Genomic DNA, 21700 nt, shown 5'->3' with positions numbered 1-21700 from the left:
GCCACACCTCTGGACACCCGCGGTAGCCATCTTGCCGCCCTTTTCTACGTTCCCATTGTTACTGGCCCTTCATTGTCTCCCGTCGACGTAACTCGCTCGACTGGCACACGCTCGCGTCGGAAGCGGAAACGTTCGGGGCGCGTCTGCTCGTGTTCCGCGTTCCGCTCGCTAAAAAAAAAAAGAGAGAAAAACAGGGAAAAATCCACGAAAATTGCGGTGAGGTAAAAGCTAAAACGTTATACGCGCATAGTCGACACTAATTAAAATGTCTAATTAATTACTGAGTGATACTACTGATTACATTAAGGTAGCATTTTAAATATGAGCGGAATCAGTTTTTCTCTTTAGAGTCGAAATTTCACGTTAAATATATTCCGTATATTCTAAAAAAAACTTCTAAACGTTCTACGTCGAATATCTTTATGAACAATTTAATTAAATTACTGTTTTAATTAAAATAAAATTTACAAAACAAACAATTTATTAGTATGACTAACACATACTTAAAAAAGTTTTGTCAGGGAAGTTGTATTTTATAATGTAATTTCAGTCACTTAATGTAAAACGATCTCGCAAAAAATAAAAACATTTTTTTTCTTAAATGCAATTAATAATGAAATAAACGTATCGAGTTTTCGCCGTCTGACCATCAGATATCGCTGTTTCTACTCCCTCCCGCGTATATGAAATCACGCCGAGCAACCACGCGTGCAAAACTGGCATGATCGACGTACGAATAAGGGCAAAATTCACGGATGAATTACATGGCGCCAACCGAACGTTTGGAATTCTCGTTTATCAAATACGTGACGTCTTTAGCCGCTTAAATTAAACGAGCCCCGTTGTAACTACTCCGAATACGAACATTTATCTTCGTACAGTAACCGGTCCCCCTGTTTCCCGACGTGCCTTTAGATGCCCTTTGCGATACTCGTTTTTCGTTATGTCAAACGGCATCCCCCTTCTTCCATTCGCACGACCCTTAATGATCCCGATATTCATCTTATTTAAAGAGATGCGAAGAAATATGCCGGGAGAGCATTGATCATTAAGCCCACTTTAGACGATTTATAACTCGCGTGAGATTTCATGGTAGAATTCTATTTATAATTTTTTCATGCCATATATCCTGACGTATATGATGTGTATTCTGATTTTTCAAGTATCTTTTACATATATTACACGGCGCATGAGATTATGAATAGAATTACATCCTAAATTTAGACGCGAAATTTCAGATCGTCTAAAGTGGATTTAAAATTGAACGAAGAAACGAGGCTTTTTATGGCCTCGCGCGAAACACGTGCATCATACCGAATGTACTGAAATAGGAATCGTTCGATTTCCTTATGCTGAACAGGTTGAAAGGAAGCCCGTGGGATTTCGCGCGATTCTGCCGCTTTCGCGCCGTGGATATATTTTTGAAGATTGGCAATTCGCGAGGTATGCAGGTATCGCGCGCAGGGCGCGTAATATCAGACGAATAACATTAGACGAACAGTCGGAATTTTATCCGAATTAATAACGGCGAGGCGGAACCAACGCTTGACGTTCGCTACGGCTTCTTCAAGCTTTCGGGGATCAAAGACTTAGTTTAATTAGAAGCGTTCTCTATCTCCTGTAGGAAAAGCGTCGCGCGCCGGGGCGCGCTTCAAAGCGCGGCCATAATCCGCGCGTTAACGAGCCTGGCGCACTAAAATCGTTACTTTGACGCATCGCAATTATTTATTGTGACGAGAGTCTGGTAAATTGGCTTCTTGCGATCTACGACGAAAGACACCGTGATCAAAGCGCGTATTTACTTTAATCAGTCGGGCGGGATCGCTACGCTGCGCTTACTATTTGAGGGAATTAACGCGAATCCTGAATGTCGTGCGAGTATCAGCATTTAAGTGACAAACAGCGAGAAATAATTGTCAGCTGGAGGATTGAGAAAGCGATTTTACAGACCTTTCGTCCAGGAGCGAAATTAATCATCGAAATTAATCTTTGCGTAATAAATTAATTTCAAAACAGAAAAGTGATTGATCGTGTTATTTCTTCCTTGTGATTAGTTGCAAGACAAAATATATTTTTGGTCTAAGAGTCCAACACTTAAATATTACTTTTTGTATAATCCTATCTTGATATTATCTTTAAAATAATATTAAAGAAGAAATTACATATATATATAATATCCTGATGTTACCAAAGATCCCCCTCATTAAAGTTATTTAAATTTAAAAATAGAATTAGTTGAAATTAACAAGAAAAGTCGAGAACAAAATATATTTTTGATCTGAGAGTCCAATACATCCTAAGTATTATTATTCGTATAATCCACCTATTTTGTTATTATCTTTTTAAAATAATATTAAAGAAAAAATTGTACATATAATATATTGATGTTAACAAAGCTTCCCTCATTAAATTTGAATTTATTTAAATTTGAAAATTACAATTAGTTGTAATTAACAGGAGAAGTTGTGCTTTTGAGTCTATCAGAGATGCTGCGCGGTGAAGACGTTACAATAATGGACCGAAGCAAATATTTTATCGCTCTGTGACTAAAATGTGGCTTCGACCATGAAATGGGCTGTTCTCGTGACAGCACCCTTCAAGCAAAAAGCGGAGGCATCACCCGCATCACACGAGCTAGAGGTCAATAATTCGAGGAAGATGCAATGCGATGCGACGCCGACACCGGGCGAAGTGGCACTCTCGCGAAATCCGACGCTGCCGACGCTCGCTTGACAGTGCCACGCCACGCCGCGGCGCCGCGCCGCGCCGCGTCTTCTGAAATTTCACGCCCAAGTGTAAGATGCTATAAGCTGGAACGCCCGCGCTCGCACGCGGACGGAGATACATTAGCGCGAACGTGACGCGAACAAATTGATCGAGTTTGTCGGCGGCGATAACGAGAACTTTTAAAAATATATCCGTTCTCACAGGCGCGCGCGTTCTACATTTTGCAATCACGTCCGGCGCGCTTTCTCTCACGCAATGATTTGTTTTTGCAAAGTTTTCTAATTCGATTCCGATTTGTACGCTGCAGCTTGCCATCGGTTGTAAAATTAACGATAATAAAAATGGAGATGTTTCTCCATTCCGGAAATTGCACGACGTTTCACTCTTCACGCTTCTCGCTCGTTTTGCATGAAGGATTGACATAAATAAATGGCAATTATTAATCGATTTGTGACAGAGGTATTGCGATGCATCTCTCTGCTGCTTGGTTTCACATACCAGTTGATAAACTTTCTACAAATATCCAATATGGTAATAAATGCAAAAAACGAAAAGAGAACGAGGCGCTTAGCGCGCGTGTTGGGTTTGCAACGATAAACACGCGTGCACATAGCGAGAGAATTAACGGGAAAAAATGATTCATCACGTAATAATACCCTGCCGCATGGGGAAAGCGGAGCGTTATCGCGGCGATTTACACGACAATTGAACGCGCCGATATTCGCGCGGACGAATATACGAACGGCAAATGAAATGGGCGCAATGAGTGGCGTTTAAAGTAGCGCGTAATAAAATAAATCGAACGCGCGGCGATTAATACGCGGACGGGTTATTATAGCGGTGGGGGGGGGGGGTTACGCGTGAAGGGGGCGCGTGGGCGCCCCTTGCCGTAAATAACAATAAAACTCTATTAATGTGGTAGCGCTGATAGTTACCCCGGCCTGGCGTCGAGCCAGGAACATACCGCGTCGGCTATTCACCCCGCGAAATACATGCCGTCCCTACCCACCTCGTGCTCTCGGGAGGGTGGATGATGGCGCGCGGGCGCGCGCGCGCGCTCCCGGGCGTGGGGCACGAAGGGTTGCGCGCTCTCGCATACCGATCCTACGTCCGTATGTAATGCAGAACGGTTATGCGGCATTACGCACCGGGATAGGCACTCCGAAACTGGGCAATGGCGCCGTATCACTGACCGGCCGCTCGTCAAATTGTCCGAATTGGTCCGGAGCAAACATCGGGATGCTCGCGGTCGATGATGTAACGCATCCTGATCATCGTAAACGTCTTTCTCGGGTTGGACGAGCGTATTTCTCTCGTAGAGATTATATTTGGACGTACATAGAATCATATTATCTGTATTAAAGAAATAAGAGACATTGAGCGGTAATTAACGATCTCAGCATTTGATATACATATATTGCATTATATTGCAATTAATATACATATAAGATTAAAAGACAGATAAAAGATAAAAGATTCGAATAGAATTAATAAGATTGGATTTTTATTTTGTAGACTAAAATTACACTCTCTCTCAGCATTATTTAAATTTATAAATATCTAAAATGGATACATGTATATAGGGTGAGGCATCTTGTATAAATTATGCGTTGTATGAAAAATTTTTATATACAAAAGTTGCATGATTTCAAGAAGGTCATTATATAGTAATATACTTTTTTTTATAAATGGAGGCGTTTCAGAGATTTAAAGTCAATTTTGGTTTTTAAAATAAAATGTATTTCTTTATGCGGCAGTTAGAAAGTATATTGAATTCTGAGTATAAATGTATTATCGCTTATTGGCCTCAAAACTTAAGTTAAGTACTTAAGTACTAGCTTGATTACATTTTTTATGTAATTGTATTTTTAGATTGCAAAATAAAGTATGTACTACACACAGTAACATATACACAGAAAGAAGAGAAGTGTCAAATCAACACTTTGTACTTATATTTATATACTTGTATATACGCAAGTATATATAATCTTGAAATGAGATTATATTGGATTAAACGAAGAAAACTTGCTTGAATGAAGATTTATATAGTTAAACGAAGTTTTATATAGTTCAATCAAGAAAAAAAAGTTGAAATAAAAAGTTGAAATTCTTATAAGAAGATTATATTTTCTTGCGTATATACAAGTATATCAGTGTTGGTCTAACACTTCTTTTTTTCTGTGTATAAAGTTATATATAAAACAAAGTTTACTGTCTTAAAAGCATTAAGAATCTGAATCCGAAACCAGGCACGTAAAAATTGAGAACCTGGGCGTTTGCCAAACAGTTTAAATAGGAAAAAAATTTTAATGTTTACTCGAGGAATGGCATATAAAAAAGTTAGCTTAAGCCGTGAGGGTCGGAAAAGACGCGAAAAAAGGATCGCAGAGGCATCGGTGGGATAATCTATCCTCGGCCCCTCGAGCGAGAGCGTTTGTTTTCCCTCGATTGCTATCGAATCGAGGTGGAAACGATATTTGTCGCCCACTCGGAAAGAAACTTTCGTCGACTTCGTCCTCGAGGTAGCCCGAGGACGTTTCGCGCGATCCTGGAAAGTCTCGACGATTTTTCCTCACGTACTTCCAAGGGAGCTTAATCGCGTCTTAACTACGTCTTCAACGAATTTTAACTATCTCGTACAAAATCATATCCAACATATGCCCACGCGACCAGGGTTCCTAATTCAAGAGTCTGAACAGCGTCGACAGCCTTAACTTTTTAAACATTGCAGGCATACACGAGAAAAAAAAATAACTGCAGATACATTGATATATATATATATATATATATATATATATATATATATATATACAGAATTATTTATATAAAAAATAATTCTGATGTATTATTTATGAGTTCGTTATTTTCAATTTTAAAATGTTGCTTTGTCTCAAAGTTGGAGATTTGGTAATATTCTAAAATTGCCAAAAATTTTTGTGTACTTATTTAATTTTTATTGGAAGTATTTGAAGCTTATATTTCCCCCAGAGCACTCAAGGGATTAACTGTACACAATATTCATCCAAAATTCAGATTTGCGAGATACTGGAAACGCAATGTTGTGATCGATTTTCGCGGAGTTTACATCGAAACATCGGAAACCGTGTCTTGCGAGACTTCTCGATTCCAGTCGCTTTGGGAGCAATGCGCTTTATTACGGTTAAACAGGCTGACCGAGCAGTATATTACCGCGGGACGGCTTTGATTTATTGCTAGGCAGGTCTGCCAGTGCCCAATATCCATACCCGGTCCCATCGGCGAACAACGCCGGGCGTCCCTATTCCCTCATCGCCGCGTCGACGCGTAGCTTTTCTCCTCGCCGACCGAAACTATTAATTCCCATCTCCCGCGGCGACCGACGCCGCATAATTCGATTCCACGGTATTACCGCACGACGACGGAACTGCGAGACGACGCGCGATTGCATTGTGGCGTGCAAGCCGAGAGTTTCGAGCTTTACGCTCTGAAATCTTGAGTTCCAGAGGCGCCAAAAGTGAGCTTAATTTCGTCAAACTGTTCCGGCAGCCGTCCAACGGTCTCTCGATTCCGCGGAAAATAATTTATTTATGGCAAAACTATGGAAATTTGTTACATAATCTTAGTTAGAGTTAATTGAATAATCATTTTAAATATCTTCTAGTAAATAAACAAATTATGGTCAGTTCGTTCTTTATTTAATGTTCTCTTCAATCAGATTCCAAAACTAATGAATAATATTCGAAAAGTATTGTGTCTTAACTTTAGACGGTTATTTCGCTGCCTTAAAGGATTCAAGTTGTTCTATACTGGATGACAATCATAGAAAGCCGCTGAAATTACACAACTGTTATTCTATGATAAAAAAATAAACAGAATGAAATAAATTAAACACTAATTTGCTAATAAAAGGATAACGGGTTTCTCTTCTACAGTATTTAATTTATTTTATTCTGTCCACACTCCTTCATCACCAAATAACAGTTATTTAGCTTCAGCAACTTTCCGATTGTCATCCCGCATGCATGTGTTCAAGTTTCGTATTTTTTTCCCCCCGGAATTTCCAGATTACCAAATTTTCCTTGTTGAATAATTCTCCACGGCTTAACGTTCCGATCGTGCGCGAATGCCGCGATCGTCGATATCCAGAGATGCTTGGCGCCGTGCTCGCGCGGAAACAAGAGGCGCAACCGAACAAGGAGCCGCGCCGTGAAATTGCCGCGCGAGATCGAGACTTAAACGTCGTCGAGCAGGTCGATAGGCGGGCTGCTGCGCGCCGTTACCCGGTATGCCCCATTTACCCCGATAGCTACGAATACGTGTATTATAGCGCCCGCTTCGAAACTCGTCCCGCCGCGCCGGTGGTCGACCTCCACCTGCAAACGACAATCCCTCGCGATGTAACGACTCGCGTTCCTCCGGGGGCGCAGGCTGCAACCGCGCCGTGAGGGGGGGGGGATGAAAAGCGGGGGTGGGCGAAGGGTTAAGGGTGGAGTATGGCAGGAATGTTGCGAAACGTTTCGCGGAGTTGTAGACGCCGTCTTCGTTGAATTTCCAGCGTAGGAAATGTACTCGATATTCCTCGCGGCTCTCTCGGAGTTTTTTCTTCTCTTCACGGAATAAATTTTAGTTTATAGACGCGACTATTCCTCGCTTAGAACTAGACGTGTTCTTTTTCCTAATCATTTTTCCAATTTAAGATGCATGGAACATATTAATGGAACATGTTAATTCAACATCAAAGAGAATACTCGATAGTGTAAAAAATATAGGTATCCAAATAAATTAAAAATAATAATATACCTAAATAAATTAAAAATATAAATTAAAAATCTGACTCGGAAAGTCGACTTTGTGTACAGAATGTCAAGTAAAGGAAGTTGCGATAGCTAAATCGCAATATTCATGATAGATATCGTCCTATTCGCTCTCGACGCTCGTAAAAATGATCTCGATCGATTATTCCGACTTTTACGACTTTTACTCGCAGTTTGACGCGCGTGAAAAAAAAAATAGTAAGACGTAAAGTCATACTTCAGCACTCTAATAAGGCTGCTATAAATTGATATCGATTCCAAGAGCGGGGTTGCAGCAATGACGGCGGATAGCTGCTGGCGTTATCGCTTTTTCTTCCCCCGGGAAACGCGACGTGGAAAAACATTTAAAAATAACACGCTTGAAATCCGCGGCGTTGCGAATGCACAACGGAACCGTGGACATGCTTCTTCATCTTTAATGATCTATCTGAAATGTGTATTTTACTTGTTTCAGGATCTCCGCGCCCTTCCAGGTGGTCGCCGCGATCTTGATCTTCGCCGCGACGGTGTCGGCTCTGATCGGCCATTGCTATTCCGATCACAGGACCCTCGTAGCCTGCGGACTTTTCCTCCTAAGCGGTAAATACGTCATCGAACTTCCTTAACCATGTATTTACCTTTGCATCGAGTCTTTTTCGCGTAATGTTGAGTACTCGAAGTTTCTTAATGTCTGTTCGTACAACTGTTATTCTAACGGGAATTTTTAATTGAAGCATTAATGATCGCAGTTACCGAGGAAATTAAAGAGTAAAGAAAGTAACTCCTCTGAAATTAACTCTTTTTAAACATTGGTAATTTATGAGAAAACTTGAAAGAGTTAATTTAATTGATCAAAGAAATTACACAAATATTTTATCAAAACGCAAAATTTCACACAAATGGGGGTCGCCACATTTTTGTTCTGTTTGAAGACCACAGAATTCACTAAATTGCGATGAAAATAACGTCCCGATAAAATGACAATGAATATTCCGGATAGTTCTTAAATCTAATCCGAACGGCAGAATTCAGCGCCAATGCGTGCAAATCTGGTCGTAAAGCGCCTTTTCCTTCCGCCATTCTTTGCGTTCCATTGCGTCGTATAAACGGTCAAGCAAAGACGGGTGGACTTCCGCTTCATGTGCATTGTCCGCGTGGCAAGGAATCCAGCATTGTTAAAGTCCGCGTGATCTAATAGGTGCACGTGCCATTTATATCACGCGAGTCGCGCGATTCTCGAGGTGATCGACGGTCACTGTTGGTGTCGGGATCAATCAGCCCCGCGTGACCAGAGAACGAGCTAAATTACTCCCTAAACAGCGGGGTAAATTTCACCACTTTCCTTTCGTATTTATCATTTTTTACCTTTCGTTCTCGAAATAAGCACGCGTTTAAAGACGCGCGAATTATCCAGCCAGAAATTTCTAAAGCTTGAAGGAATATGAATCTATATGAAGTCAAAATAAATTAACAGCAAAGATTTTTTTTTACTAAAAATCTTTACCGTTAATTATTCACTGTAACGAAGTAAAAGTTATTGATTTCGTATAATAAATTATATTTTGTTATTTTGATTGCGCAACTTGTTTCAGTTCCGTTCGTTCTCCCGCGTTGTCGTCAATTCATCTCTACATGTTAAACATAACTCTATAGGTTTTGTGATAACGATTCATTATGTGGGAGCGCACGTATTTGGCAGCTCGCGGCTTACTTTACTTTCCCGGCAACTCAATTCTCGGGGGAGCGGGGACGGAGGGTGATGTCTCCATTCACGGCGAGATGCACACGTTCGCGCTGCAAAGGGGGTGGAAATGATCTATCTGCCCCCGCGGTTACAGGGGACCTGCGGATTACGGGCTGAGATCGGGATGCGCAGCGATCTAAACGCGCCCGTCGCCAAGGAACGCCAAGGACGCCTTCCCATTTCCAAACCTTTCAGGACGCCCCGATCCCCGTATATCTTACCCTCCCGCCCGCCCTTCTCACTTCCGCGACCTTTCTTCCTTTTTCTCATCCGGCAGGTGAGTCGATATCGTGCGCGCATGATTCAAACGAAATCGAAATTCGGGCAGGAGTGACGCGGGAATCGAAAGGGGGATGAGAAAGGGTCGGTAATATCGTCGCGCGGAGTCGAATTGATTTCTTCGGCGGCACGAGGGGGGAGAGACGGAGAGGTATGGGTTTCAACATTTTAATAAAAACCACCCGCGGTTTTGTCGTCGGTATGTCGATGAAGGATAGCGTTGCATGTATGAGGGTAAAGTGGCGTCACGTGGACCACGCCACTTCCTTCTTCCGAGAAAGTCGTGCGGAAAACGTTCTTTCAAAATACATAGCAAACACTTTCTTGCAATCCTTCTTCTCGCCGTGTCAAATACGTTATTAATTGTATCCGATCCAAAACGCCCGCAATACTTTGACAATATTCTGGAGATTAATTAGGATCGTAAATCATGGCACGAAAAAAATGTTGTTTCAGAGAATAAGCGTGAAATTTGACGTGAAATCGGTTACGTATTGAATAACATAGATAAATACGGTATCAACTTGTCATATTGCCAATTTTCCACCAGAATCATTTCCGTATGACGTAGCGGGAATTATTCCAAGTACTTTAAAGTAATCTCTTTCGCAAACACGCTTATGCAAATCCCCGTTATACTGCCAAGTGCGCCGAGTTACAATCGTAGGAACGACATGTGATCTCTGACGAATGTTATATATGTTGCTTTTCAAGTTCGCTAACTCGCAATCACGCGAGATCTGACAAATTTAAATCGCGAACGTAATTGATCGATCTTTTCATCTTTTCATCTCTGTTTCCGATTAAACGTGCACTTTCGATCGTATAGATATGCGGGAAGGTGTTATACGTCTATCTCATATAACTTCTAACTGATCGGTATTGTACGTCTACTTTGGGCAACTTATTATTCCGACCGCGTCCAGGCGGAGATCGATAGCAAGAAAAGCTCCTTCTGCTGGCAGCTAATTGTCACCACCGGTAGATAATTAACGTTCGTTTGTTAGACGCGCGCGTGTCGATTATGTCGGAAAAGGGGCCAGAATATTAATCAACTTCACACTTTTTCGCATAATGAACCTCTTTATTTCAGAATTATACTAAACAAGCCTAGAAAAGATTTTGATTTGAACTTTAATTTTAATTAGAAACATATATCTTATCCTTTTGAAATCAATCCTATTCTAATAAAAAGAACTTTAATATCTCGTGAATATCGGAAATTGAACTACACGATATGAAAACTATACAATGAAAAAATGGGACAATAATCGTCGGGAAATCAATGAAATATTGTTAGCGCGAACCGAGAAGATTTAAGGCCCGTTTATAGTCGTTACTTGAATTTCACCTCAAAAGCGTAATATATTCAAAACAAACGAACGTGAGATCTGAAAGACATGATGCATTTTCCGCACAATCAGTATTGCTGTCAATATGAATTTTTCATGCTCTCGCGCGATATATGTCTTTATGAATTTTCATATCAATTCATAAACATTCCATTGTTACGTTATCCATATGCTATTAAATTGATTTTTAATATATGTTAAAAATAAACGTTGTTTTAGAAAATCATATATTTTAATAGCAAAATGATAAAAAAAAAATGTTAATATTTTTAGAAGATTGCAAAAGGGAGAGTTCGTATTATTTTTTACCGAGTTTATTTCACTTTTAAAATATCGTTTATTATTTTTATACTTTCGAAATCGCTCTGTAAACGTCATACGACTAATATATCTTGCAATTAGTGTTCTACTCTGTAATAAAACATTACAATGTGCTAATCGGTATATAGTAAGCTCTTTGTGAACTCTATGTATGCGTATAAACATATCTTATTGTAGCCCATCCATTTCAAAGCATTGGATCTATGAAATGCTATATTTCTCTGATATTGTATCTTCTTGATTCAATACGTGCATGCTACATGCACCCTGTGTGCAATATATCTGATGCAATATTTATTCGCAGATACATTACAGATCCGTTACCTCACACTGCATGTCAAATAAAAGTTAATTTGTCACTCATCGATATCGTATGTAGCAACGGAGTTGTAAACAACATTGGAAACTACGTTGATCTGTAAAAATATCTCCTGGTTATTACGGCAAAATAATCAATGTTTTTAAAAAATATTATTTCACACATTGAGTTTTGCATTCATCTCAAATACAAATATTTTTAAAGTAATCATGTAATTTCCGGAAAATTTTTCATTTTAATAACGTTTTATAAACACAAATAAAGCTTTTTCTTTAATTCCTTTCCAAACAATTTGACTGAATAATTCAAGTGCAGAAATAAATGACTAATTCCGCATATAAGTTTATAATAAATTATATGGTATAGATATTATATATTATTACATAAATTAAGAAGGTACAAAATATTAGAAAAATATATAATAATATGTAAATAATAACTAATTACTTATTCCAAAAGGTTGCCTCGCCGTTGCCCGATGCCTCAATTGCACATCATAACACTCGCAGTTAATTACAATTGCACGACATTTTATACACAGCACTCTATGGAAGTTGAAATTAATTAAAATCCAATCTCTCGCAAATACGAAGACAACACTCGAATGCCACACGTGAGTCATTTGGCTAAGTCAATTACTGCTCCATCTCGTGGCAATGCAGTGTTCTGAGTGTATAATAGCTTCTCTTTCAAGTACTGAGCATCTTTCATTAACATCAAAAGATAATGAAATTAACATCAAGAACATGCCTACAAGAAATTATTGCAGAAATGTGATGCATGCGACATTGATATCAAAAGCACTAACACGAACCAATCCGTCACTTTAGAATATTTAACGCGTCATAAAATAATTACTGTCAAATATCTTGTTCAACTCATCGCAAGTTGATTATTAAAAAATGATCGATTATATGATCGGCTTTTAGTTATTTGAATCACTCAATCCGCGCGTTACTCTGCGCTCTCAATTTTTAAAATAGTGATAGAAAACTTAACTTGGTGGAAAAATTCAAATCGCGAAGCTAGATACATTCGATATACAAGGAACAATTAATCGCCCGTAAATATTACAAGGTAATAATTTATAATTCTCGTTTCTCATTACTTCGATTTTTATCTCACCCAAATAAATAATGGCGCGAGATATCTAAATAGTCATCGTATGGCTTGTAAATCATTAATCACAAGTCAATTATTCACGCTGGTTGTGATTATTCATGCTTATTATTGTTTTTCTTCTCTGATAAGGCTGCAGCCCGAGCTGAGCCTCCTGGAAAAAAGCCGTCCTACGTGGACCGGACGACTTTTTCTTGGTTTCGTTACAGTTGCAATTTTTATGAGAAGCGGTTATAAGCCCTCGACCTCCGTTCCGGAGAATCCTTTCTTTTTAAGGCTCCTGGTCCCTGAGCCGAGAACTCCGAAGCGACGGTGGCGACGTACCGTCGCGGTAGAAATAAGAACTCTCTCCTCTCACTCTCTCCAATGGAGAATTCTGTCCTTTCAGTCCTTTGTGACATGTTGACAACCTATTTTGTTGTGCGTGATATTTCTTTATTATTCGCTCTGTGCTTGTGCTCTAACGTTTAACGTATTCGTGAAAGTCGTAAAATTGGCCGAAAAGTAAGATTTGCACGCGGAAGGAACGTTTTCACCTCCTTTCGATAGTCGTTAAACGGCTGTTTTTCCCGTATGTTTAGGCTTCGTTTTATGGTTGTTTGTTTATTGCCGAGGGAAAAGGGTAGTTTTCGGCCAATTTCGGAAGTGTTCTGAAACAATCTATAGTGATGTTTTATTGAAATGTCTTTTTATTTGAAAATGGCACGCACAACAAAATTGGGTGTTTTCCTCGCCTCGATAGTAAGAATCCAATATGGCCGCGGTGACTACCCAGGAGCCTTAATTCTTATTTATTCTTGTTGTTACTGTTTGGAGATTTTCCATTCTCCAAGGAACGGCGCAGTACTGATTTGTTTATTAACCCAGTTATCTTTGGAATTAAGTTCATATTTCTATCACAGTGGAGTATTTACATACTCAAAATTCTTAGTATCGTATATACGAGATGGCAATTCCGGGAATCGAAACCGGATCTTTTGCTCGACAAACGTTGCTGTTGCACTGAGATATCCGGCGTACTATTATTATGCGATGCTAATTGTTCGCAAGAAACGATCGCGTTTTGTGAAATAATAACGTGATGGTATATAGAGCGGCTCGTGCCGCTATGGTTACCGCCTCGAGCATCACCGAATTGCGAACGATAACACGATTGTTTACGCAGAACACTCAGTATGCCGCAAAAATAAGTGGCCGAGAGCCACCCGAATATTAATGTCAAAATATTTAACGCTTCATGGAATAAATTCACACCGATTATTCCTCTCATTGCGTTTGACATTAATTACTCGATGAACGAATTATTATCGCGCATTAAATCTGACATCTTTATTTGAAAACAAGATTATAATTTATTCGATCAATCAATTAAAACAATTTATTCTGTATTTCTTATTTAATTTTTTACGAGAAATCATTATCGCTACACCGATGTGTCATAATTTATGGCATCTCTACAAATGAGGCCTTACGATGTAATCTCACTTCAAGATTGCGCCTACATCGATAGAAATTAAAAGACTCGAGGAAAAAAACCCTCAAAAGACTCCAATTAAAATTCTGTCAGCATCGCCGTTTCAATTCACATTAAAACTCCAATTAGAAATCCTGTGCAAACTGCAGTGACAATCGTGCGAAATATTAGGCGCTTTCATGCTTTCCGCGAGGAACAGAGAAAGGACTCCTTGTACAACTTTTTATATTAGTAATTGCCATTTTCTTCAAGAGGACTTTATAATATGAGATACTTAAGAAAGGTTTTAAATATCGAGCGAGCCTCGAGCCGCGACGATATTTCCAACGGCGTTTTAATAGCGCCGCGGAAGGATAAAAAACGTGTACTTTAATGAAAGAAACTTGCCCATGCGAGAATCCGCGAAATAAAAAGCCGTCACGAATAAAAGGAGATTGATTTTTGGGAAACTTGGTTTCTAGGTCGACTCGATAGAAATGGGACGACCCGCGTAATGGATAAATCAAGCGCAAAACTCGCAAAATTTTATTCTCTATCACTCCTTTTCTGTGTAAAACATATATATATAATTTGTGACTTATAATTGTTAATGTTTTTAACGTTGGTCATTGTTAGAGTACACGAGTAATATTTATAATGCTGTATTTTGTGTTAGGTGATAATAATTTAAGAAGCGGATCCAGAAAAGCATATATCATGCTTGCAATAATTAGTTCATGGTCCAGCAAAATATGAAAGCGAGAATAAATTACATATACATGGGGTAGAAATAAACATATCGTTTGTTGAAACATGAACGCGGAATGAACGTCCGCGAGCAGTAATGTGCGTAATAAGAGAAGTCTAAAAACAAGAGACAAGTCCTCGAACAACGTGCCGACTGTTGATTCGCATTAGCCACCCCTTTCCTCTCTCGCCTCATCTGATATTAATTCAGAAACACCCTTCGCGGAACGAGAGCGCCTCCGGCGAAACTTTCGCGCGGATTTTTGCATAATTGAACATTCTTTTCGCGTGAGAGGCGAGGGGTGGGAAAGGAGCGCGGAAGGAGTCGTGGGTAGTATGACTCCCAAGTTGCAAAAGGTAATGGAGAGAGAGAGAGAGAGAGTGAGGAGGAGGGAAGAGAGAGAGAGAGAGAGAAATCGCAGAATGGAGATAGCTTTGCTCATTCGCCCGCGTGTCTACAGCCTCGCGATAAAATTCTCGGCGGATTTTAAAGCAACCTCCCCCGTTCCTCGTGCCGCACCGGCGAACATAGCCGCCAGACTATCCGAGACGAAGCAATTTCGGAAGCGGACTTCGGAATCGCACTCGAGGGGCACGATTGCGCCAGTGCCGCGTTTAGACATGTGCCGCGCGTACGTGTCAGCCTGAGGCCCTCGGTGTTTAGAAGCGGAGAAATTTGCATGAATCAGAAAATTTTTATGCTGTTAGTCCATTACATACGGAGCGCTTACAAGCCGCAGTTAATTGTGTTTAATCGTCATAAAAAATTTATTTTAAACGAAAAACCGACTCCCCAAATATATAAAATATTTCAGATATATGTGTGAATACATATATTTTCTAAGCAAAATCTAAATAATTAAAAACGTAGCTATAAAAAAACATTATTCTTATTGTTATTTATTGTAATAATCTCTCATTTATATCGCTTTCTCATTTTCATTTTTAAAAAAGCGAAGATAGTAGATTAAATTGTTATGGATAATAATGTCATTGAATTTAAAATTTAAATATCTTAAACTCTAACTCTAGTAGCTTGAAGTTAAGTCGGAAAAGCATTTGGATGTAAAATATGTTCAGGGTGTTAAGGAGATCAATAATAAAGCGTTATTTTAATACGTTATTCCATATCATTGGAACATGGAAATTTCGAAGTGCTTTTAAGTGGAACAGTTAAATCCAGCGTTTGGTATGTTATACAAAAACTATTTAATTAATCCTTAGCTCTTAAAATGAAAAGTACGAGAAAACTAATATTTCTTGGAGTATAAAACTAAACATTGATTTTTATATCATTGATCTTATTAGATATTTGATTTGGCGAATGATTTTATACCTTAAAACGGCTGAAACTTTGAAAAGAAAAATTCTCCAAAAAGTCACAATACTCACAACTCGTTATCTGTTTTCGATCATTTTGACAGAAATGTGAGCCTGAACTGTAGCATTAAAATGCATTTATTATTGTTTTCGTTCGATTATTTCGAATGATCATAGATAGTGTCGTCCTCGTCGTCCTTAGAACTGAAGCGCGAAAGTGTGTATTCATCATCCTCATCATCCCAGGTTGAAACTTCGGTGGCGGAGATCGTTTTGGGCGTGGTGATGTTGTGTCGGTGGCCCGATTTTGGATCAACTCGGTCAAACTTCGCGCAGAAAACACGACGACCCTTACGGTCCATCTCTTCGATTATGTCAAGTCCCCTAATCAATGATATAATTGATGAATGATCGATGAGAAACTGATTGATGGCGTGCAACAAATAATTTCGACTAGTCGGTTCCATTTTCACTTAAAATTAATTGATCGATAACAATTAAACGAACATAATGCGTTTCGCTAATGGAACTTTAATAAAACGAGGATGACGATGCGCAAAGTCATCAATATTGTCATCATGTTGATATAAATGATAAAACAATAATATAAGTAATAAAAAAAAACTCGCGTATCTCACTGTACTTACTCATTTATGCATTCCTGAGGATCGTAGAAGGTACGGAAGCACTGCTTGCATCGTTTGAAGTATACTTTTCTCACGGCATATGGGTAAAAGCCGCGTATTTGCTTCAAACAATCGTAAAATTGCAACTCGCACTCGCATAATGAGCTGTAAAAAGTCGAAAAGGAAAATGCACTCGCGCGCTTAACGAATCCAGTTAGTATTACGGTACCTTCTGCAAATGTTCGCGTTATAAAGCCCGTATTTTGTAGTTTTCGGTCTTATGTAGTCTTCGCAGCGATCGTGAGCTCTGCAACACTTGTCCATCTCCGAGTACATGCCCAGCTCGGAGTCGTCGCGGGCAATATTTCCCCGGCCGCACCAAAGAGTGCCTAAAGAAAAAAACAAAGCCGTGTAACAAAAAGATCATATAATTTATAATAATAAATATCAAAAAAAACAAACAAATAAAAATAATAAATTGCAAATTAACAATTAGTCGAGAAATTTTATATAAAATATAAATTACAAGGTACATTGTTTTTATAATATCAATTACAGAATATTAATATATGTCCAAATTTACAATAAAAATAAGGTACTATTATTTTTTAAATATTTTACTGAAATTAAAAATTGTTAATTAAAAATTTTATCTTTATTTATTTATAAATCAATTTGTAATTTTTTAATATAAAAATTAATAAAATTAATTGAGCAGGAATTTTATGACGCACACAAAAGAAGCTAAATTAAAAATAACAATTAGCGATTACACATAAAATGTTTCAAAAGGAATTTCAAATAATTTAAAATCGTGTTAAGTTATTAAATTTTTAATAGTTTTAAAATAAATGGATGTCTTTTTCTGAATATAGATTCAGAGCTTAACAAATTATTTTATTATACATTTCTCATGAAATAAAAAAATAGTCGTTAAAAAATTGTTTGCAAAATATGAATAAAATACAAGATATAATGGTTTTATAATATTCATTATATACAATAAAAACAAAGTACTATTATATTTTAAATATTTAGTTGCTTTTGCTGAGCAAAATAAAAAGTATACATTAGTATGCTATTTAAATAAATAAAAAGAAATAAAAACTATTTAATTATCACAAATTCTAAAAAGCCAAATTGCTTAAAGCAATTGAAACTTTATTTAATGAGTAAATAAAGAAAATTACCTGGAAGGATTCCATGTCGAAGATTTGTAAATGATTTTAACACGAATAAACCCCGTAAATAATCTTTCACACTGTGACCTTTCGTTACACCGTAATCATTAACAAACAGTGCAAGCACGCAAAATGCGATTAGACTAATCACACTGATCCCCCTCATTTCAAGATAATTAATGGAATTTATTAACAAGAACGTGAATTGCAAATTAATGTTAAGCCCCAAGCGTTCAATCCCAATGTCCAGATGAGATTTTCATAATACGTTCTATGATTAATTCACGTCGAAATTGCGCGTGTTAACATCGCGCGACACGAAACGAAACTGTTACGATGATCCGCTAAAAATACAAATTATGATACCGACGTTTAGATTTTATTAACGCGTACGCGCGATACTCGTTCACCGCACAGTATTTCCTGCCCGCGCGCTTCCTCACCGCCAGTTTCCTCGCGATACCGACTTAGTATTTAAAATTAACCAGGTTTCAAACACATTGACTTTTCGACACAGATATGTGTGATGATAACACTTAATAATAGAATTATAAAATGGCGTTATAAATCATGAATTAAAAGTAGAAATAAATTATTATTGCGTAATTTAACTTTCGTTTAATTAACTTTAACAATTCACTGATATTCTTCTATCAATAATCACTTGAAACAAGAAGAGAATAATCAGGCAGAGCCTGAATGTGGTTTTACCGAGAGTCTTAATAAGACTGGCGAGTCAAGCAGGTAGCAGGCCAACGAGTTTTGTGGTTCTCTCTGTGGATCTCCACTATTCAAGACACGCGTCTAAACTGAAGATAAAAACGGCAGTACGTGTATGCCAAAGAGAAACAGATTCCTGAAAGGTGGAGTCCCAGGTAGACAATTCTTAGATAGGACAACACCTGAGTAATCGTCTCGAGACACAAATCAAGGCCGGAGACTCCGAGTTGTTGTCTTTGAACGGTATCACCCAAAATCACTCTCTGTAAATTTAAACGGCGATCTAATCTCTTAATGCGCAGCTCCTCAGATATCTCGTTTTGACGTTTATGACGAGAAGATACCTCAACCAAAATGTGCACGCCACTCCGATGATGATTCACAGATAGATTGTGTACGATTTATTATATTACTAAAGTTAGAAATCAGTTCTTTTTATATAATTTTCAAGTTCAGAAATCTTTGTTTTTAACATTGTCTTCACGACTGTAAATGTATTATTTTTCTTTTGTCACATAATGATCTTTTATTTATATAACGTAAGAAAATTATTAATTGTTTGCTTGAAAAGTTTTTAGACAACTTAGAAAAGAATTATCAAGTATAAGTTTCGGCGTATTTAATATTAAATGTCAAAAATCTGCCATCCGAGTTTTCACCGAAGAAAATATTATTCGAATTCGTTTAAACGAGCCGTAGATGTGATTGATTAATATCGCATTTATAAAATTACATCGCCGATGCAGGATTGAAGCTAAGGCAAGGAGAAAATAAATCGCGGGAAATCTCTTTCCCCGAAAGGCGAGGGGAACTGAAATAAAATGGGGTGACGGGGTGTCTTCCTGGATTTCTGGCGGTGCTTTTTAGAGCTTTCTCTACATTATTTCAACTGGCCGACCGCTCTCCATCGACCTCTCGAAGCCTCTTTCGCTCGACCGCGCATTCCTTTTAACGATTTCGTCCCTCTCGGCCGCGACATCCGCTTTCGTTTCACGTTCTACTCTCGTTCTTCAAGGTTTCCGCCCGCGTCGCCTGCCTTGCGTCTACCTTGACACCCTCACACACCCCGAGGATCCTCTTGGAATCGCGAGCGAGGAATTGTTTGGTAGGATATGAAGCTGAAGCGAAGATACGAAGAAGTTAACTGTAAATTTAACCTGACCTCTTTTCTCAAATAACACTGGTAAGGGTTCGTCCTCACCTTTTAGCAAATCTCGAATCAATACACTTTCCTTTTGTTTCAGTAACCTGTAAATTTATACCGTCTGTATACCTAACTTATTTCTTCTTTTTTATAACACATATTTTAATGAAATTTCGTGAAACAAAGTTTCGCTATTTTCCAATTTCTTTTTTACGCTCCTTATCTACAGAACTTGAATTTTTCTTAGGCTCTTTCTGTGTCTGATTCTTTGTAATCTAATTTTTATATTTTTGCTATTATTGTTTTTACATGTTTTTTTTTGTTTCTTTCAATTTTTGTGTACATATATCTGTGCCTTTGTACCTTAAGAGTCTCTGTTCTTAAATCCATTTGGTTTACAGAAAATAGACCGACATTTGATATCAAGATAGACTTGACTAAGCGACAGCAAACTCGTGACAGACCGCGTTGCAAAATACATTGCCGTAATTTAAAAAGGAGATAACACTCCAAGGGAACAAGATTGGTGTAAAATTCAATGGAAAAAGTCACCGAGTCGAGCAATTGCGATTCAACTAACACGGAAATTGCGCGTGTAGGACGATTAAGGACGGGGTCGCGAAAGGGACTGCCGGCAGAAGATGCGGCAGAAGAAAAGGAAGGAAGCCGCCTTGCGTTTCTTCGCCGACGGGCGCGGAAGGTGGTTTGCGTTAAGCTCGGCGCTCGCGTTTGTACCGCATCACAAAAGGTTTGACATAGGTATGCGTGCGCGTGCTGCGGCCCGGCCTGGGTTAATGCACCGAGAAGCGCATTACCGAGGAGTGCTTACCGTCAAGGGAAGGAGCGAGTACATGGCCAGCAGTCACCGATGCACGCCCCCGCCGAGGCGGAGGAGGAGGAGGGGGGGGGGGGCGAAAATGTCGGCGAGCTAAAAAGCGGAGGGCCATCCCTCCGTTTCGGCTGATGGGAAAAAAAATGTTCACCACGATTTTTCTCGGCCGAACGTTTTATGTTTTATGGAATATATTTAAATTTCGTCGTTCTTTTATCGTGACGTTAAAATATTTAAAAATATTTGCCCCGCGCGCGTACGCAGAGATCGGTTCCCAATACGGTCTACTCGCTGGCCTGGATTTTTTTTTTCACAAATTCTATATTTGATTACTTGTGTTAATATTATACTTCTCTCTCGTGCAAATTAAAATGCAACTATGGTTTTCATTTCCATTAAAAAAAATTCTAGATAAATTTTTTAACTGGGGGGTCTATTCGCTGGCTGCCTGGATTTTTTTCACAAATTCTACTTGATTATTTGTGTTAATATTATCGCGTAAAAGATTCACGGTGCAGTCTCGCTTCGCGTGTACTTGGCGCGAGACACTGCCGTGTCTCTTGATACTTCTCTCGATTGTATAAATTAAAATGCAGCCATTGTGTTAATTTCCATTAAAAAAAAATTCTAGATAAATTTCCAAACTTGGGGGGAGGAGAAATCATAATCGGACCTGGTGTGTTGCAGAAAGTAGTCGATATAAAATTATCAAATATGTATGAAATACATATATGTATTTCGAAGTGCATTTCCTAATATATTTTGTCTATTATCTTTATATTTGAAATAACATTTTGATTTCATTCTTTCTTTTCATAGCATTATATTTGAGCTTCTCCCTTACATTTTGCATAGAAACACTATTAAGATGATTTCATATATTTCAACGTGTATAAATCTTTTCCCATGTCTCCAATAGCAAATTTGTTGTTTTCCTCTTCCACCGTCTTTCACTTCCCGGTAGAGGTAAGAAGATGCTAATTACTTGGCTCGCGTTGCTGACTTCGCGTAATGCGACGTTATATCAACCCACGACTTTCGTGC

General features: G+C 38.6%; 2 protein-coding genes across 5 annotated transcripts in view; one reads left to right on the top strand and one right to left on the bottom strand.

Annotated features, from left to right (window-relative positions):
* LOC139773961 (uncharacterized) overlaps window positions 1-21700 on the top strand; it is a 102477-nt gene that overhangs the window by 59102 nt on the left and 21675 nt on the right. For all 4 annotated transcript variants that reach the window (XM_071708822.1, XM_071708823.1, XM_071708819.1 and 1 more), the window contains one exon: window positions 7975-8099. In XM_071708822.1, coding sequence (XP_071564923.1) covers window positions 7975-8099 — 125 coding nt within the window. The remainder of the gene's footprint in view (window positions 1-7974; window positions 8100-21700) is intronic.
* Window positions 13305-18361, bottom strand: LOC139773960 (phospholipase A2-like). Its single transcript, XM_071708818.1, has 4 exons — window positions 17970-18361; window positions 17009-17168; window positions 16801-16944; window positions 13305-16537 (listed from the first exon to the last, which is right to left on the bottom strand). Exons 1-4 carry the CDS (start codon window positions 18124-18126, stop codon window positions 16312-16314), a joined length of 687 nt encoding a protein of 228 aa, XP_071564919.1. The 5' UTR covers window positions 18127-18361; the 3' UTR covers window positions 13305-16311.

The sequence above is a fragment of the Temnothorax nylanderi genome, unplaced genomic scaffold (assembly GCF_030848795.1).
Source record: "Temnothorax nylanderi isolate EJ_2023f unplaced genomic scaffold, tnyl_v1.0 TNYL_tig0071_pilon, whole genome shotgun sequence".
In the NCBI taxonomy this organism is placed as follows: domain Eukaryota; kingdom Metazoa; phylum Arthropoda; class Insecta; order Hymenoptera; family Formicidae; genus Temnothorax; species Temnothorax nylanderi.
This window is presented reverse-complemented; position numbering and strand designations above follow the sequence as displayed.